The following is a 15,703-nucleotide window of genomic DNA, read 5'->3' on the forward strand; positions in this document are numbered from 1 at the left end:
TCTCACTCTAGTAAAAATAGTGTTTATTTTTAGGGGTGTTACTCGTGCGCGCACTCTCTCTCTCTCTCTTCTAGTTTGAAGAGTGGAAAATAGATCTTTAAATTAACTACTCATTAGTTATACTACTTTTGATTAGTGAATTAATTGATTGCTTTGGCACAGTGGGTACCTTTGGAGTCAAAAGAAAGAATTATTTCCGCCGTTCTTATTTAAATGTCCAGTATTCTATTTTGAATTGTTCCAAACATCCAAAACGCGCACGGTGTTGGGCGTTTTGGAAAATAGATGTCCTTTCGGCTCTGGTGGCTGCTGATGGAGGAGGGATGTGGTTGTTGGGCGTTTTGGACGTCGGAGGTTGGAGGATTTGCGGTTTGGCTGGAATTTTGGGTGCTGCTGTCCAGTGGTTTTAGTGGGCTGTGGTGGCGGCAGGGGTGGTCCGGTGGAGGCTATAGGTTGGCTAGGTTTTAGGGTTTTTTTCTTATTTTTTCCAGGTGTAGGTTCTGTTTGGGCTATGAGGTTTGGTTGTTTGGGCTAGGTTGGTTCCTTTCCAACCCAGACCATTTTTGGGTTTTTGCCCTGGTTTGGACTCAGTCTATTGAGTTTAGATCAGTTTCCTCCGTGTGGTTAGGAGATGACGGTCATGGATGGTCATGCTGGTATATCCATGACCTTATTAGCTCTGTACTTCGTATTATGAGTTCATGAAGCTTAATTTATTTTTGCCCATCAAAAAAAAAAGTAGAGGATAATTTTGAAAAGTGGAGATAAAAGTTGTATGAAAAGTGTAAAGTGGAGAGAAAAGTTGATAGAAAAAGTATATGAAGGTGAAAGTTGACTCATAAAATTGTGTGTTTTTTAAATTAGGACATTTAAAAAGGAATAGAGAGAATAAGATAGTTATATTGAAAGAGCTTCTTAGAGTGCACTTACATCATATCACATGACTCTTCAACTTCGCACATAGATCACTAAAGTAAATATTTGATTGAGAATTTTGCTTACTCTCTACGAGATGCTCTAACTGACAGGGATTTTGATATGAGAGGAATGCTAGGGAGTAATTTCTATGGTATGTCTCGTACAATACATCTTGACCCCGGATTATGTAAGGTTCACTAGCTCCAAGCTCTACGTAACTTTACTCTTACGGCCCCAGCTTACAAATTTGAAGCAGTCAGGATCCTTTATCTTGTAAGTCTCGGCTCTAAGAATATGTGTAAGAAATTACTCTGTAAAGTTGGTTTTCTGCAAAAATACGTGCAGTTTTCGAATATCAAGATAATCTATTTTTACAAAAATAATTTTCAATTTTTTTGCCCCATTCTAAAAGATCTCATCGAAATCTATTAAATAATTGGACAAAAAATTATTCCGGTAAATACATTATTCTTAAGCTGAAAAATTACACGTAATTTCGTAGGGGGCTAATTGACGGAAGGAGTAACTTTTATCAAATACTATATATATATATATATATATATATATATATATATATATATATATATATATATATATATATATATATAGAGAGAGAGAGAGAGAGAGAGAGTTTTATATCACTAGTGGTGAATATGGTTTAAAACTAAATCTATCCACTTTAAGCGTTTTGTGTTTATGAAGCTATCAACATCCCATCAAGTTGATTTTAATAAACATATCGTGCACGCAAGATGATCGACTCGAAATCTTCTTCGTGAGCCGGGCATTAGGCCAAAAAGTAAAGTTCTGTATTCCGAAGGATAAGGGTATGATGTGGCCGAAGCTTAACATAGTGGAGACCACCCGGATATCTAAGATTTCTCAAACTTCACCTTTGAGGTTAGAACCCCCAATCAGTGATTCAGGATTTGGAACGAAATAGACAGAATGACAAATTCTATAATGAGTGTTTTTTGCCTGTGTGGTAATCGATTGAGGCAACTCTAGGTGCGGTAATTACCCAATGAGACACCAATTACGTAGAACTTGGACCCCAGTTATATTTTATCAGCAAGTTCTTGAATATAATAGATCAAAATCAGGACAATTTTTTTTTTGAAATCGAAACACAAACATCGACATCATGACCAAATTTGTGTCACCGTCTAGGGTTCTCGAACTGACATCGTTGGAAGGAGTGATTGTGCTTGGTTGGGTTAGTGTAGTCAGGGCGACCATCTCCCGAATGTGAGTTTGAGTGTAGGTTTTCTCTTTCCTTCACCAGAACGTACAGGTTGTAAACGGCCTGACAGAGGACAAAACAGTTCCTCTATTTTTCTGTTTTGATCAACAAGGGACGGCCAGGGAATTATGGCAGGGAGTGTTGAAGTAGGGATGGTGGGACTTAAACCAAACTGTTTCACCGTGTATAGGGATGGTGGAATAGTTATCTATATAATCAGTTTTACTAATGATTATAGGACCTGCATCTAACATTTTGGTCCGGTCGTTTTGAGATAATTATCCCTTGAACTATGTTTAACCAAAAAAACGTAGAAAAGCAAATATTAAGGGTAAATTTGGTATTATTTAAAATTCAGGATGACAACATAAGTTTTCAAACCCTCCAGGATTGGGACATAAGTATTTATTTAGGCCAGGATCCTTATTTAAGTTCCCATTGATTTTTAGATTATTAAGTGAAAAAAATAAGTCGGTAGAGTTACTGACATTTTTTTATAATTAAATGAGCAACTACTCAACAGCCCACCACACTCATCCTGCCTCATATGTCAAACACTTTTGAATGTGTAAATCCCAATCTCACAGCCACCGAAATCTCTCCCAGCCTATAAATGGGCATCAAAATCGCACTTCAGTTTCATTCCATCCAATTCCACCAAATCAACTAAAAGAGTGAAAGAAATGGGTTCCAAAGCAATTGTTTTCCTTGGCCTCTTTCTGGCCATTGTTCTTCTCATCACCTCGGAGGTGACAGCCAAGGATTTGGGTGAGACTTCCACTTCTAGTGAGTTTAGCCAAATACTGAATTGACTGGTTCTATATAACCTTGATTAAGGCAGGATATGCCTTTGTGTCAGTTTTTTTTTTTTTTTTAAATAACTCAGGTTGTTCGGATTAGCATATGCACTTTTATATGATTTTCTTTTTAGTTTCCATATGTTTACTTCCGCATAACATTAGACAGAAAATGAAAGAAAAGGAATACGAACATGAACATTTTTTTTTTCATACAGTATATTATGTATATAACATATTTTTAATGAAAATTCTGTGTACCCACGTACCAGTGTTTTTTTGGTTGTGGGATCATGCGAGGATTCCAGTGAAAAGAAAATTTAACTTCACCCAACGGCTCAAAATATAGGTCAAAGCACTTAACATGCATGCATGTACATTTTCTGCAGCTGAACAGACTAACGGCGTAAAAGACGCCAAGTATGGTGGTTATGAAGGCGGTCGTGGCGGAGGACACGAAGGCGGTCATGGCGGAGGATACGAAGGAGGTCATGGCGGCCATGGCGGAGGCTACGAAGGAGGCCATGGAGGCGGACGAGGTGGTGGCGGTGTAGAAGACGCCAAATATGGTGCTGCTGGTTATGAAGGCGGTCGTGGTGGCCATGGCGGAGGCTCCGAAGGAGGCCGAGGCGGCGGCGGGCATGAAGGAGGCCGAGGTGGACGCGGCGGTGGCGGTTATTGAGGAGGGAATTAACGGAATAGGTGCTGTTTAGGATATCTGTACCTGCACCGGGTTAAAATATGTACTATGAAATAATGGAGGATATCCGATCATGCTCTTTAGATTGATAGTGATGTAGTAGTTCATCTGTGAGTGCATGTTAATTTGTGTCTCTGTGTGACTGTGTGTTTGGTTTTCACGTACTACTAGTGATATGTTTTAAACCAGAACGAGCTGTTTGAATGTTTCGTAGTCTTTTCTGAATAATGTTTTATTTAAGGTTTTTTTTTTTATCGGCAAAATTTTTTTAATAACCCTCGACAAAGGGTACACCGAACATCCAATAAAAAATTAGACGGACCGCCAAAAGAGCAAAAATACAAACACCCAAAGTATAAAGCCCGAAAAACACCTAAGGGGTCATACCTATGACTACGTGGAATTCGCAAAACCCCAAATATACACCCCACAAGTCCACAACCTCACATCTGCCCCCACTCGTACAAAACTCTCAAAAACAAAAAGAAATGTCACCAAAGACCCGACCCCAATACCTCCAAAAAAAATAATGAAACAAACACCAGAAGTTCAGAACACTTAGAAATACACACCTCTCGTTCGTCTTTACATCCCATAAAACGGCATATTTGTATCTCTCTCTATAATAAGGCATACTCTTTAGCTTCACTCTCGATCATTTTCTTCATACGTTCCACATCGTTGTCATCAAAATCTATTCCCAAATGATTGCCAACAGAAGATGTAAGTTGAAGTTCATTACGAGCCCCAGTTTGAATCTGTCCTTGTATCCCAGAAAAGAAGGTATTTTCACTGTCCTCAGAGTATATGCTATTCTCGTACGACTGACTTCTTATTCTTCTCATGGTATCCTTCGGATTTAAATCTACCAAGTGATCGATTCCTTCCAATTGGGATGCCCTCAAGTTATTCTGGGATCCAAGAACCACTAGGTTCAATAAAGGGACAAAATCTCTCTCTGTCTCGCTCCTCCATTTGTGAATTCCTTTTCAAGTGCAGCAGCTGAAACTGACTAGAACATGTATCATCGTCTTCTTGGTCCAAATTAAGGTCACCACCGTTATGCTCGTTATCCTCAACAGCCTGAGGAATAATGTTACGGCCCAAATTTGAGCCCAAAGTATCTTCAACTGCTTCATTTTCAGGATGGGACAAGGGTCCATCTGTGTTACCAATCACTTCATAGCCCAATGAGTCCTCCACTCTAGATTCCAGACTGCTTAGAGAATGTCCAGATTCTCCCACTTCAGCCTCTACATTCCCCAACTCCTTTGGGCATAATTGAGCCGCTGATGGAATATGTGTTTTAATTCAAGATCACCTTGCCTGTTAAGTTCCCGGTGTATATCAATGACGCCACATACTGGTTCATTAAACATTTGTTTCTCATTGGGCGCCCGTTCCTCCACGTTGATTGTCAAGTCCTCACCGATTTCCACATCATCATCCTTGTCAGAAAGACAGAAACATCATCCACCTGCTCGTTAGAGACCTGCACATGCATCCACCATCCTTTTTCAAATTAATCTATGGTTGATTTCTTCAAGGCAGAGCCAGCATCTTTTTTCAAATTAATCTCCAATTCAGTAAAAGGAATGTGACTAGCTAGAAGAGTCCTCTTTAATCCACACTGTGTAAAGTTTTTTATTGATATTGAGTTGAATAGAACTATCAATCTTGGACATATCAGTGGTGGCAATAAGAATTCTTCACATTACAAGTGACTTTTGTCTCTGTGAAAATTGTCCCCACTTCTCCCGTCATTGAAAGTAGGCCTGCTCCATGCATTCAACAGCAGTCCATAAGCGGATCAAAAAAAAAAAAAAAAAAAAAACAGCAGTCCTTAAGTTGACTGATTTTGATCTGGTGGTCGATGGTGATATAGTAACGGACTGGGTTGACTTCATTTGAAGTTTTGGACAAATGTAGTCAATGAGGCCCAAATGAAGAGGAAAAAAATTATATCAGAACTTCACTCACATTTGTGTCATGATCTCATCTAACTAGGTGATGAATATTGTCAATGACGCCCAAATGTAGTCAATGAAGCCCAAATGCATGGTTATTTCTCTTATCCCAAACTTGCAACAATGCCATTAATGAAGCTTTTACACACGTTTGTGCTTAGATTTGAGTTTCCCTATGGGAGTGTCTCATACCAAGTGAAGTTTTTACTCAAGTTTGAGAAAGAATTGGAGTAAGGGCCTTGCAATATGACAAGGCTATTGAAGTAGTAGTGGTTCTGTAATAGCTACTCTAACTTCGGAAAAGAAACAATATTTATAGGAAGCTTCCCCACTTGGGGTCCGATTGGGTGCGAGATGAGTTATGGGGTTATTATTTTTGGATGGAGGATAAGGTGGTAGATGTATTATTTATTGAGGGCGGATCTATGTTGATGTGATTTTTATGGACAGTGGATAAAGAGAGATTAGTCATTGACTCATTGCCTTCAAAATGGTAGTGTTGAATCCATGCCGAAGTCGTCTTCATCATGGAGACAAAAGAAGTAATGCAGGGGCATATGGAGTCACCTACCCAAACAAACGTGGTAGTGTTGAATCCATGCTGAAGTCACGAACCTAAACAAATGTACCCAAAAAAATCTAGATTTTTTTAATTACTTTTAGCTATATACTAGTCCTTAATTCTGTAATTTTTTTTCAAGAAAAGAGATTCAAAAAAAGTATTTCAAGACTAAATTCAATAGGCCAAAGTGAAATAATATAAATGATGAGGTCTAAATCTAATTAAGAAAAAAAGTTAGTCAAAAAAATTTAATAAAAAAAACTCCACACTTTGCTTTTTTTGCAAAGTACTCTATAAGGTAAGACATGAAAGAGCATTGGATATAATTCATGACACCTCACTTTAGTAGATAGATTAAATTAAAATTAAAATTAATCTTTTTTCGTATTTTATGTGCAAATGACAAACATCATTTACTATATTTTTTATTATGCTATTTCAATTTTTTCTAGAGTCGATAACATTGACATGATGATCATGAGCCAACCTACCAACAAAACTCTGCACAAACTATATATCCAGAGCCGTTCAATGTATATAGATCTACATGCATCAAATGATTCAAGACATAATTGTATCTAAAGTTGTGTACTTTTAAAGTTGTTCTTATAGACTTCGATTTTGTGACAAGATCGATATGGAGGCCGAAGTAAAGTGGAGTGGTAGCCCATTGATATGCACCTTGTATAGTTGAATCCATGTGACTGGATTAACCCTAGTACTGCTTTTTATTGAGCAAAAAGTATAGTAAAAAATAAAAAACAGATGTGAACGCGGAAAATACTCTCATCCATTTGTCAAATTTATTTATTTATTTAACTAAATAAAGTACCATACAAAGGCCCAAAATCACTCACTCAATTGCCAAAGTACGTAAAAAAGTCCAAAATTTCTCAACGACCCCCACTTCGTAAAATTAAGTATTTAGAGCATCCTTATCAGGATCTCTGCTCCTTCCCTTTAGCTACACAAGAGAGGTAAAAAAAAAGCCTCCATTATTGACCTGCACCAGGCTCGCTTCCACGTGGCTGCCAAATGAAATTGCCACAGTAGCTCTGGCTCTTATTCCCTTCATTCCAATTTATTTATCTACTTTTTGACTTTAACATGTCTCAAATTGTTTGTCTAAATAGAAGTTGACTAGGAAAATTTTCTTTAATGCTCTTTCACTTTTCAAAAAATCATGTATTGAAAAATGTGCACTCTCATTAATTGTTCAAAAAGTGAGTGTATTTTTGGAACAAAAATACTACTTGCACAATTGTTGTGTTAGTTGTATGCGTAATTCTGACCGTCTAGATGTATTTGGACGGTCTAGATTTTATAAAAACTCTTCCAAGGAAAAGTTCAACTTTTATGAAAAAAAATTTGAGCGAATCCTGACCATTTATTACAATAATGGACGGCTAGAGATTGATTGCGTGTTGTGTTTTACACAACCGTAGCACTTTTGTTTTTGGAAACTAAAAACACTTTGAGTGCAATCATTGTGTTTCCTAAATAATTTGGAATCCCAAAATTAAACAAACAAATTTGAACGGATGAAGTAGTGTACTATTATTATAATACAATGATTGGTTTCCATGGCCGTTTGTTTTAAAAAGGAGAAAAATAGAATTAGAAAGAAAGAATAGTTTAATACAGTACTGCTAGAATAGAGAGTTTGATTGTGTTTAATTATGAAAAAGTGACTAGCTGAATGAGAAAAGTGATTTTTGAAGATTAATTTGGATCAAAATTTGGAGAGAGCGATAAGGATGCTTCTTTTTTGTTTTGCCGACCTTATCTCATTCTCTCTCTTCCTCTCTTTCAACCCTAGCTATCACAACTCCTCTTCTTCCTTCCCCTCCTCCCGTGGGTTTCATTCCCGTATGTGGCGGCGGGAGGGGAAGATCATGGTACTATTCCGACTCATTTTCTTTGATTTTTTCTTTTTTTCTTTCGTTTCTCCAGATCAATAACTTTTCTAATCTGTGAGAGTCTATCGTTTTACAAGAGTTGTTAGTTTCGTTTTTGGACGAATTTTGTCTACAGATTGGGGTCCTCTTAATCGAGGTTGCTTCACAATAATATCTATGCTTCAGCATTCTATCCCAACACGATGTCTTTGGCGGGGTAACTCGTTGCGGCTTGACAGATCTATAGTTCTGGAGAGTTTATTGGTGCGTTCATCCTTAATTAAAGTGCATCTGATCGTCTGGGTATTTGGTGTTTTTATCCTTAACTTTACATTTTTTCTCGTTTGAGACTCCTAATTAGATGTTAGACAGTTTAAAAGTTGTCGCCGTTACGTCAGGCCATGCATGGGTTAGGATGAAAGATACTATCAATTACCTTGTGATTTACTCATTTTTATTTGTTAGACAATTAGTTTGCTTTTGTCCAAGTTCTTTGTAATGATCTCCGTTTTGTAAGTGTCATTGGGCGTTTATCAATACAATCTTGCGAAAATACATGCAGTTTTCAAACTTGAAGATAATCAATTTTTACTTGAATAATTTTACTGTAATTTTTTTGCACCGTTCAAAAGATCTTATCGGGATTTATAAGACAAGATTCTCGCATATTGCACAAAAATTTATTTTGATAAGTACATTATTCTTAAGCTGAAAAATTACACGTAATTTCGTAGAGAGCCAATTTTACGGGACTAAGGGAGTAACAAGTGGTGAATATGGTTTAAAACTAAATCTAACCACTTGAAGCGTTATGTTTATGAAGTTATCAACATCCGATTAAAGGGTCGTTTGGATGTCGGCTTACCAAGGGGTGTTAACAATACCCCGTTTTAAGCCTGGTCCCATAGCCGAAGCACTGCTTTGGGAAGCAGTTTGACGCCTGGGATTATATTTTCCTGTTCTTCACTAACACTGGAGAAGGGGTATTCGGGGGTGTTGCTGATGGGTAGGGTTTGAGGTGTTCATATCTTATACCCCCTAATCCCCCTCAAAAATTGATGAGAACACCCTTCCTTATCCCCCTTCTCCGAGCTAGCCTCAAGCTTGCCATTTCTGTCGCAGTTGTTCTACTTCTGTTCGGAGAGACGAGAGGGAAAACTGAGCAAAAGCAAAAAAAATTAAGTGTTCCAAATTTTAATCCGTTTAAACCGATAGAAAGATTTTAGTTTTCTGATCATTTTATCATTAGTGATCATAATTAAATTTTGACTCTAGGACTCTCGTTGATTAGCCCTAAGAAAGTCATACAACTAAATATTTTTTAGGGCTAACCAACGAGTGCCCTAAAGCCAAAAATTAATTATAATCTTTTAGGATAAAGTGATCCGAGAAATAGTATCTTTGCACCGATTCAAACCGATTGAAAATTAGAACACTTAATTTTTCATCATATAGTTTATATATTAAAAAATATGGTTAAAAAAGTAAGTGCTCTGATTTTCAATCCGTTTGAACTGGTACGAAGATCCTATTTCTCTGATCATTTTATTCTAAAGGGTCATAATTAATTTTTGGCTCCAGGGCTCTCATTAGTTAGTTCTAAAAGATATTTGGTTTTACGACTTTCTTAGGGCTAATCAACGAGAGCCCTATAGTCAAAATTTAATTATGATCATTTAGAATTAAATGATCAGAAAAATAAAATCTTTTCACCCATTCAAACGGATTAAAATTTGGGACACTTAATTTTTTTTGCTCAACACGTATTTATTTTAATTATAATGAAACTAACAAATTTTGTTATAATACACTGCATAAGGGCAAAAAAGTTATTTAACAGCTTTTTACATCAATCCCCCTTCCTTATACCCCCAATTAATCCTTCATCCAAACCAAATACTATTTTATTCCTCATTTCTAATACCTCATCCAAACCCAGTACTATTTAATATTCCCTCCATAAATGTAGGTCATCCCTTATTAACCAATACCCCCACTATCCAATTTCCTTTCTTACAAAATACCCCCAAACTTAATCCTGCATCCAAACGAGCCCTAAGTTGATTAATTGTAATATACGAATCCGTGCTCGCACGATGAACGACTCGAAATCTTCTTTGTGAGCCAGGGATGCGGCCAAAAAGTAAAGCTCTGTAGATTATGAAGGATAAGGGTATGACGGGGCCACAGCTTAACGTAGTGGAGACCATCCGAATGTGCAGTGTAGTTGTGGCACTGAATAATTTTGTGAAACCATGAGACGCGGCCTATTTTTGCTTAATAATCATCAAGGATTAGTTTATTTTATCTTTTTTTTTTTTTGCTCGGCAAAAGGAATTTTTATTAAACTCGAAGGGATACATCGAGGGGAAAATAAACACTACAAAGGACTAAAACCATAGAACATATCCAACCAAAGTTGGATAGAACACCAAACTACACCTTCACTTTTCGAATCCCATCCAAATAACCTTTGAAATCCTCCACCGTGTAGATCTTGATGTCAAACTTAACCTTTATCCACATAGCTACTCTCGTTTTAATTAAATCCGCCACTTCTGAAACTTGAGTTGTTGCCACATTGAATATATACCCATTCCTCGTTAACCAGATAGACCAAAGTGTTGCAAAAAAACATACTTCCCAAATAACTTTCTCCAAGTTTCGGAACCTGCTCCCAAACCACCATGGTGCTAACTCTGCTAGAGAAGATGGACATACCCATTGAATATTCCACCACGCCAGAATTTGTGACCACACTCCCCACGAAAATTGACAATGTAAGAACAAGTGTTGAGGTGTTTCCACATGCAGATCACATAAGGGGCACATTGCCAATTGAAACTCAGAGATTAAATTTCTATCAAAAAGAATCGACCTCGTGGCAACTCTATCTTGGATGGCCATCCATGAAAAGATTTCTACTTTAGGGGGGCTCAAAAGTCACTAACTTACTTTCACTCTTCAGTAAACGACAAAATAATTCAAAACAGATTGATTTTTAGATTATTAAGTAAAAAAAATACTATGTCGGTAGAAGTAAGTTAGTGACTTTTTTTTTTTATAATAACTACTCAACAGCCCACTACATCCTGCCTCATATGTCAAACACTTTTGAATGTGAAATCCCAATCTCACATCCACCGAAATCTCTCACCCTATAAATGGTCTTCAAAATTGCACTTCAATTTCATTCCAACCAATTCAACCAATCTAACTAAAGAGTGAAAGAAATGGGTTCCAAAGCAATTGTTTCCCTTGGCCTCTTTCTCGCCATTGTTCTTCTCATCACCTCGGACGTCACAGCCAAGGATTTGGCTGCAGAGACTTCCACTTCTAGTGAGTTTAGCCAAATACTGAATTGATTGGTTTCATAAAACCTTGAGTAATGCAGGATATGCCTTTATATGAGTGTTTTTTTTTTTTTTTGATAACTCAGATTTTTCGGGTTAGCCAATATTAGACAGAGAATGAAAGAAAAGGAATACGAACATGAACATATGTATATTTTTTTTCCCTCTATTTTCATACAGTATGTAATATAATAGGGAAACAAATGTAGAGCAATATGGGTATAGAGGATTTGAATAGTTAAGTGGGCCTAATTAATAATACTACAGTGAAAAGGTACTTCCTAAGACTGTTCGCGTGATTAATACTCTATATCCTTAATAAAAGGTTAGAGCACTTAACATGCATGCATACACATCATTTTCTGCAGCTGAACAGACTAACGGTGTGGAAGACGCCAAGTATGGTGCTGCCGGTTATGACGGCGGACACGGCCATGGCGGAGGATATGAAGGTGGCCGAGGCGGAGGATACGAAGGCGGTCATGGTGGCCGTGGCGGGGGCCACGAAGGAGGCCGAGGCGGACGAGGCGGTGGCGGTTATTGAGGAGGGAACTAACGGGATAGGAGCTACGTATGATATCTGTACGTGCACCGGGTTAAAATATGTAGTATGAATAATAATGGAGGATATCCGATCGTGCTCTTTAGATTGATAGCTAGTCATGTAGCTAGTAGCTCGTTGGGAGGGCATGGTTAAGTTGTACTATCTGTGTGTGACTGTGTGTTTGGTTTTCACGTACTATTAGTGGTATGTTTTAAATTAACCAGAAGGAGCTGTTTGAATTAATGTTTCGTAGTCTTTTTTTGTGAATAATGTTTTGTTTAAGTTGACTGATTTTGATCTGGTACGTGGTCGATATATGGTGATATATCTATAGTAACGGACTGGGGTTTGACTACATTTGAAGTTTTGGAAAAATGTAGTCAATGAGGCCCAAATGAAGGGGAAAAAAATTTAAATCAGAACTTTCACTCACATTTGTGTCATCTCATCTAGGTGATCATCAATATTGTGTCAATGAAGCCCAAATGTCAAATTCATTGAAGCCCAAATGCATTGTTATTTCTCTCATCCCAAACTTACAACAATGTTATTACATGTGCATTTGTGCTTACATTTGAGTTTGCTGAGGAGGGTTTTCCATTAGATCAAGGAAAAATTTAACAACAACCTAAAGAGCTGACAATAGTAGGATGCAAGCGCGAGTTCACGCGCCCATTTGAGAGCTGTTTTCTGTGAGTTCCAATGCATGACGTTACCCATTGAAACTGATTGAAATTTTTGGGCCAAATGACAATATTATCGTGTACTGATTCCCAGACAATTGACTCATAGAAACCCGGAAACTCCTCTCTCTCTCTCTCTCTCTCTCTCTCTCTCTCCGGCCTCCCCCTCTCTGAAATTTTGTATTCTTCAGTTTTTGAACTTCGATTATGAGTCAATGACAGAGGTTGAAGACAAACACTACTACAAAATACAAAAACTAAAAAGATCTCACTTTTTGTAAAAGCGTAATAAAATGTTATAGACTATAGTTTTCATCTCAGTTATACAAAAAAACTGAGATGGAAAATTTTTTTAATCTCAGTAATCTAAAAAGTGAGATCGTAACTTGAAGAATAGATCTTATTCTAAAAAAACTGAGATTATATATGAAAGAATATATTTCGTTTTGAAAAATATTGAGATGAAAACATTTTTTAATCTTAGTAATTTAAAAGTGAGATTGTAACTCAAAGAATAGATCTCTATTTTGAAAAACTGAGATTGTATATGAAAAAATATATCTCATTTCAGAAAAACTGAGATAAAAAGAATCTTTAATCTCAGTCATCTAAAAACTGAGGTCGTAAGTTAAAAGCATATGTTATATATTAAATATTTCAATTATACATTGAAAAGTGTGTTTGGTGTTGTTGGTTAAGTCTTCTATATAAAACTCAAGAGACTTGAGTTCAAAACCCAACAGGAAAAATAGAGTAGGATTTTTTCTCTTAGGAAAACACCACTTTTAATCTCGGTTTTTTCCAAAATTGAGATTATTTATCTCTAAACAACCACAATTTTATAATAAAACTGAGATGTTAAGTTATTAAAGGTCACACCACTTTTAATCTTGGTTTTTTCCAAAACTGAGATTATTTATCTCTAAACAACCACAGTTTTATAATAAAACTGAGATGTTAAGTTATTAAAGGTCACGGTTTTATCATTTTAATCATAGTTTTTATGTTTCTAGTCACGGTTTAAATGAGTTTTAATCACGATTTTTATCCTGTGGTTAAAAGATAGAGACTTTTAGTTACACCTTGATAGACCACGGTTTTGAATGCGAGATTAAAAGTAAAAGATCACACCAAATGATCGAGATCTTTATCTATTTTTGTAGTAGTGAAAACAGTATTGAAGAGAGAGAAGAGTGTCTCATCCTTTGATGGAAACCAAACTGTAACAATTTGCCCAATATTTACTGACCCTCTGTCTCCTCCAAAGATCAAGTCTTGGAGCTTTCTTCAAATACTCTTCTTGTTTACCACAGTTTGGTGGGTTTATCTATTTTTGCTCCTAGTTTTCTTTTGATCGGCTTTTTTTTGCTCCTAGTTGCTTTTCGGAATTACCTACTAGTATTTAATTTAATCAAACACACACACACACACAACACCCCCCCCCAAAAAAAAAAAAAAAACAGTTAAAATGGAGATGATCTGAGGCAATATAATTTTTTTCTAATTGTTTTTCGATTTGCTAGTCGCAATTATGAACTGATTGTGGGCAACTTGGCTCTATAATTCGACTATCTCACAGTTCTGAAAGGATTTGGGGGAAAAAAAAATTAGAAATTAAGTTTTGAAAGAATCTGGGAAAAGAGAGCTAAGAGGCTTGAGATTTTTCATCAAAAGCGGGAGCGGAAAAAGGGTTTTCCCAGAATTGGGAAGGATTTCGCTGCCATTATTGTGGAGAGGGAGAGAGAGAGATAAGGTTATTTTTGCCTTATTAAGAAAAAAGAAAAGAAAAGGAAGGTTAAGATTGTCATTTCGGAAAAGGATGACAGACAACAGAACAGAGCAACACACGGTTGTTTCTTAATTTAAGGCGTCCGTCCGCACGCGAGTGCGAACCTGCTGGACTAGCCCAGCACTTGTGTAATATGGAGGGCCTTTTAATATTTATACTATGCAAACCGGTTGGGCTAACTTATGTCACTAGAGTTTTATCGATTTATTCTTAATCCAAGTTTTTAAATTCGGTTTATACTATACAAACATCTATTTTTTGTTTCCCGATTAGAACCGTCTATTTTTTACATAATAAAGATAGCTACGCTTGTTCGGACAAATAAGTCAAAGTGACTTATTTTTTGTCTTTATTCAAATTTTTTTTGCATTTGTTAGTTTCTCGTCAATTTTTTTGGGATTATTGCTTCGTCATGACGAGAGGAATCTAAAAATTAAAAAATTTTGATCAAAACTTAATTTTTTTGAATAAAAACAAAAAATAAGCCAATAAGCTAATTTTTTCGCCTTTATAGTCCGGCTTTTAATAACGGTTATGAAAAAGCGTTGCTATAATCCGGTTTTTAGTAACGGTTATGGAAACCGTTGCTATAGTCCGGTTTTAAGTAACGGTTATAGAAAACCGTTGCTATAGTACGGTTTTCAATAACGGTTATGGAAAACCGTTGCTATAATCTTGTAATCTAGTAACGGTTGCATGAAAACCGTTGCTATAGTCCTGTTTCTAGTAACGTTTTGCAGACCATTGCTAAACACCATCTATACCAACGGTTTTTTCAACCGTTACTAAAAAAACCGTTGGGAGATCCCAAATTTCTTGTAGTGACTCATGTTTTCGCATACGAACTTTTAGACAAGTCAGTCTCCTGAAACATCAACGAAAATGCTATTTAGCGGAAACACCTTGACTATTATTATTAGCTTAAAGGAAATGATACTGCGGAAATGCACCCACAGCATAATTAAAGAATTTATATTATCCTACGTTTGACATAAAGAATAAAGAATGGTTAGATAATAGGGTTACATATTGTATGAATTATCAAAAAGATCTGAGTCTTCTAATTCATTGAGTTTTTGGTAGTTGTCGCCTTTGAAGCTGCAGGTTGGTTTTTTTTGGCTTGCTTTTTGAGTTGGGGCCTTGGTGGGGTGTGTCTTGGTTTTTGGGTGGGAAGGTGTCTTGTCTTGAGTGGGAGGTGGAGGTGTCTTTGTTTGTGGGTGTTTGGGGTGTATTCATGTGAGTTTGGTGC

The 15,703-nt window shown here is 36.6% G+C and overlaps 2 protein-coding genes across 4 annotated transcripts; both read left to right on the forward strand.

Annotated features, from left to right (window-relative positions):
- Window positions 1–2,621: 2,621 nt before the first annotated feature.
- LOC131328943 (cold and drought-regulated protein CORA-like) lies at window positions 2,622–3,846 on the forward strand. 2 transcript variants are annotated; one of them, XM_058361928.1, is made up of 2 exons: window positions 2,622–2,929; window positions 3,348–3,846. In XM_058361928.1, the coding sequence occupies exons 1-2, from the start codon at window positions 2,845–2,847 to the stop codon at window positions 3,638–3,640; spliced, it is 378 nt and encodes a 125-aa protein (XP_058217911.1). In that variant the 5' UTR covers window positions 2,622–2,844; the 3' UTR covers window positions 3,641–3,846. The 2 variants fall into 2 exon arrangements, with proteins under 2 accessions (XP_058217911.1, XP_058217910.1); XM_058361927.1 differs by having other exon boundaries at window positions 2,735–2,947.
- Window positions 3,847–11,276: 7,430 nt separating this feature from the next.
- Window positions 11,277–12,225, forward strand: LOC131328950 (dormancy-associated protein 2-like). 2 transcript variants are annotated; one of them, XR_009200582.1, is made up of 3 exons: window positions 11,277–11,424; window positions 11,807–11,842; window positions 11,915–12,225. XR_009200582.1 is itself a non-coding variant. In XM_058361936.1 (2 exons), exons 1-2 carry the CDS (start codon window positions 11,319–11,321, stop codon window positions 11,980–11,982), a joined length of 282 nt encoding a protein of 93 aa, XP_058217919.1. In that variant the 5' UTR covers window positions 11,277–11,318; the 3' UTR covers window positions 11,983–12,225. The 2 variants fall into 2 exon arrangements, 1 of the variants encoding a protein (XP_058217919.1); XM_058361936.1 differs by having other exon boundaries at window positions 11,807–12,225.
- Window positions 12,226–15,703: the final 3,478 nt, after the last annotated feature.

This window comes from Rhododendron vialii, chromosome 6a (assembly GCF_030253575.1).
Source record: "Rhododendron vialii isolate Sample 1 chromosome 6a, ASM3025357v1".
NCBI lineage: Eukaryota > Viridiplantae > Streptophyta > Magnoliopsida > Ericales > Ericaceae > Rhododendron > Rhododendron vialii.

Excerpts from the sequence above, each read along its gene's own strand:
- LOC131328950 (XM_058361936.1), top strand. The coding sequence starts at position 11,319 with ATGGGTTCCAAAGCAATTGTTTCCCTTGGCCTCTTTCTCGCCATTGTT. Across the intron at positions 11,425-11,806 it reads TGCAGAGACTTCCACTTCTA|CTGAACAGACTAACGGTGTG; the intron begins GTGAGTTTAGCC and ends CATTTTCTGCAG.
- LOC131328943 (XM_058361927.1), top strand. The coding sequence starts at position 2,845 with ATGGGTTCCAAAGCAATTGTTTTCCTTGGCCTCTTTCTGGCCATTGTT. Across the intron at positions 2,948-3,347 it reads GGGTGAGACTTCCACTTCTA|CTGAACAGACTAACGGCGTA; the intron begins GTGAGTTTAGCC and ends CATTTTCTGCAG.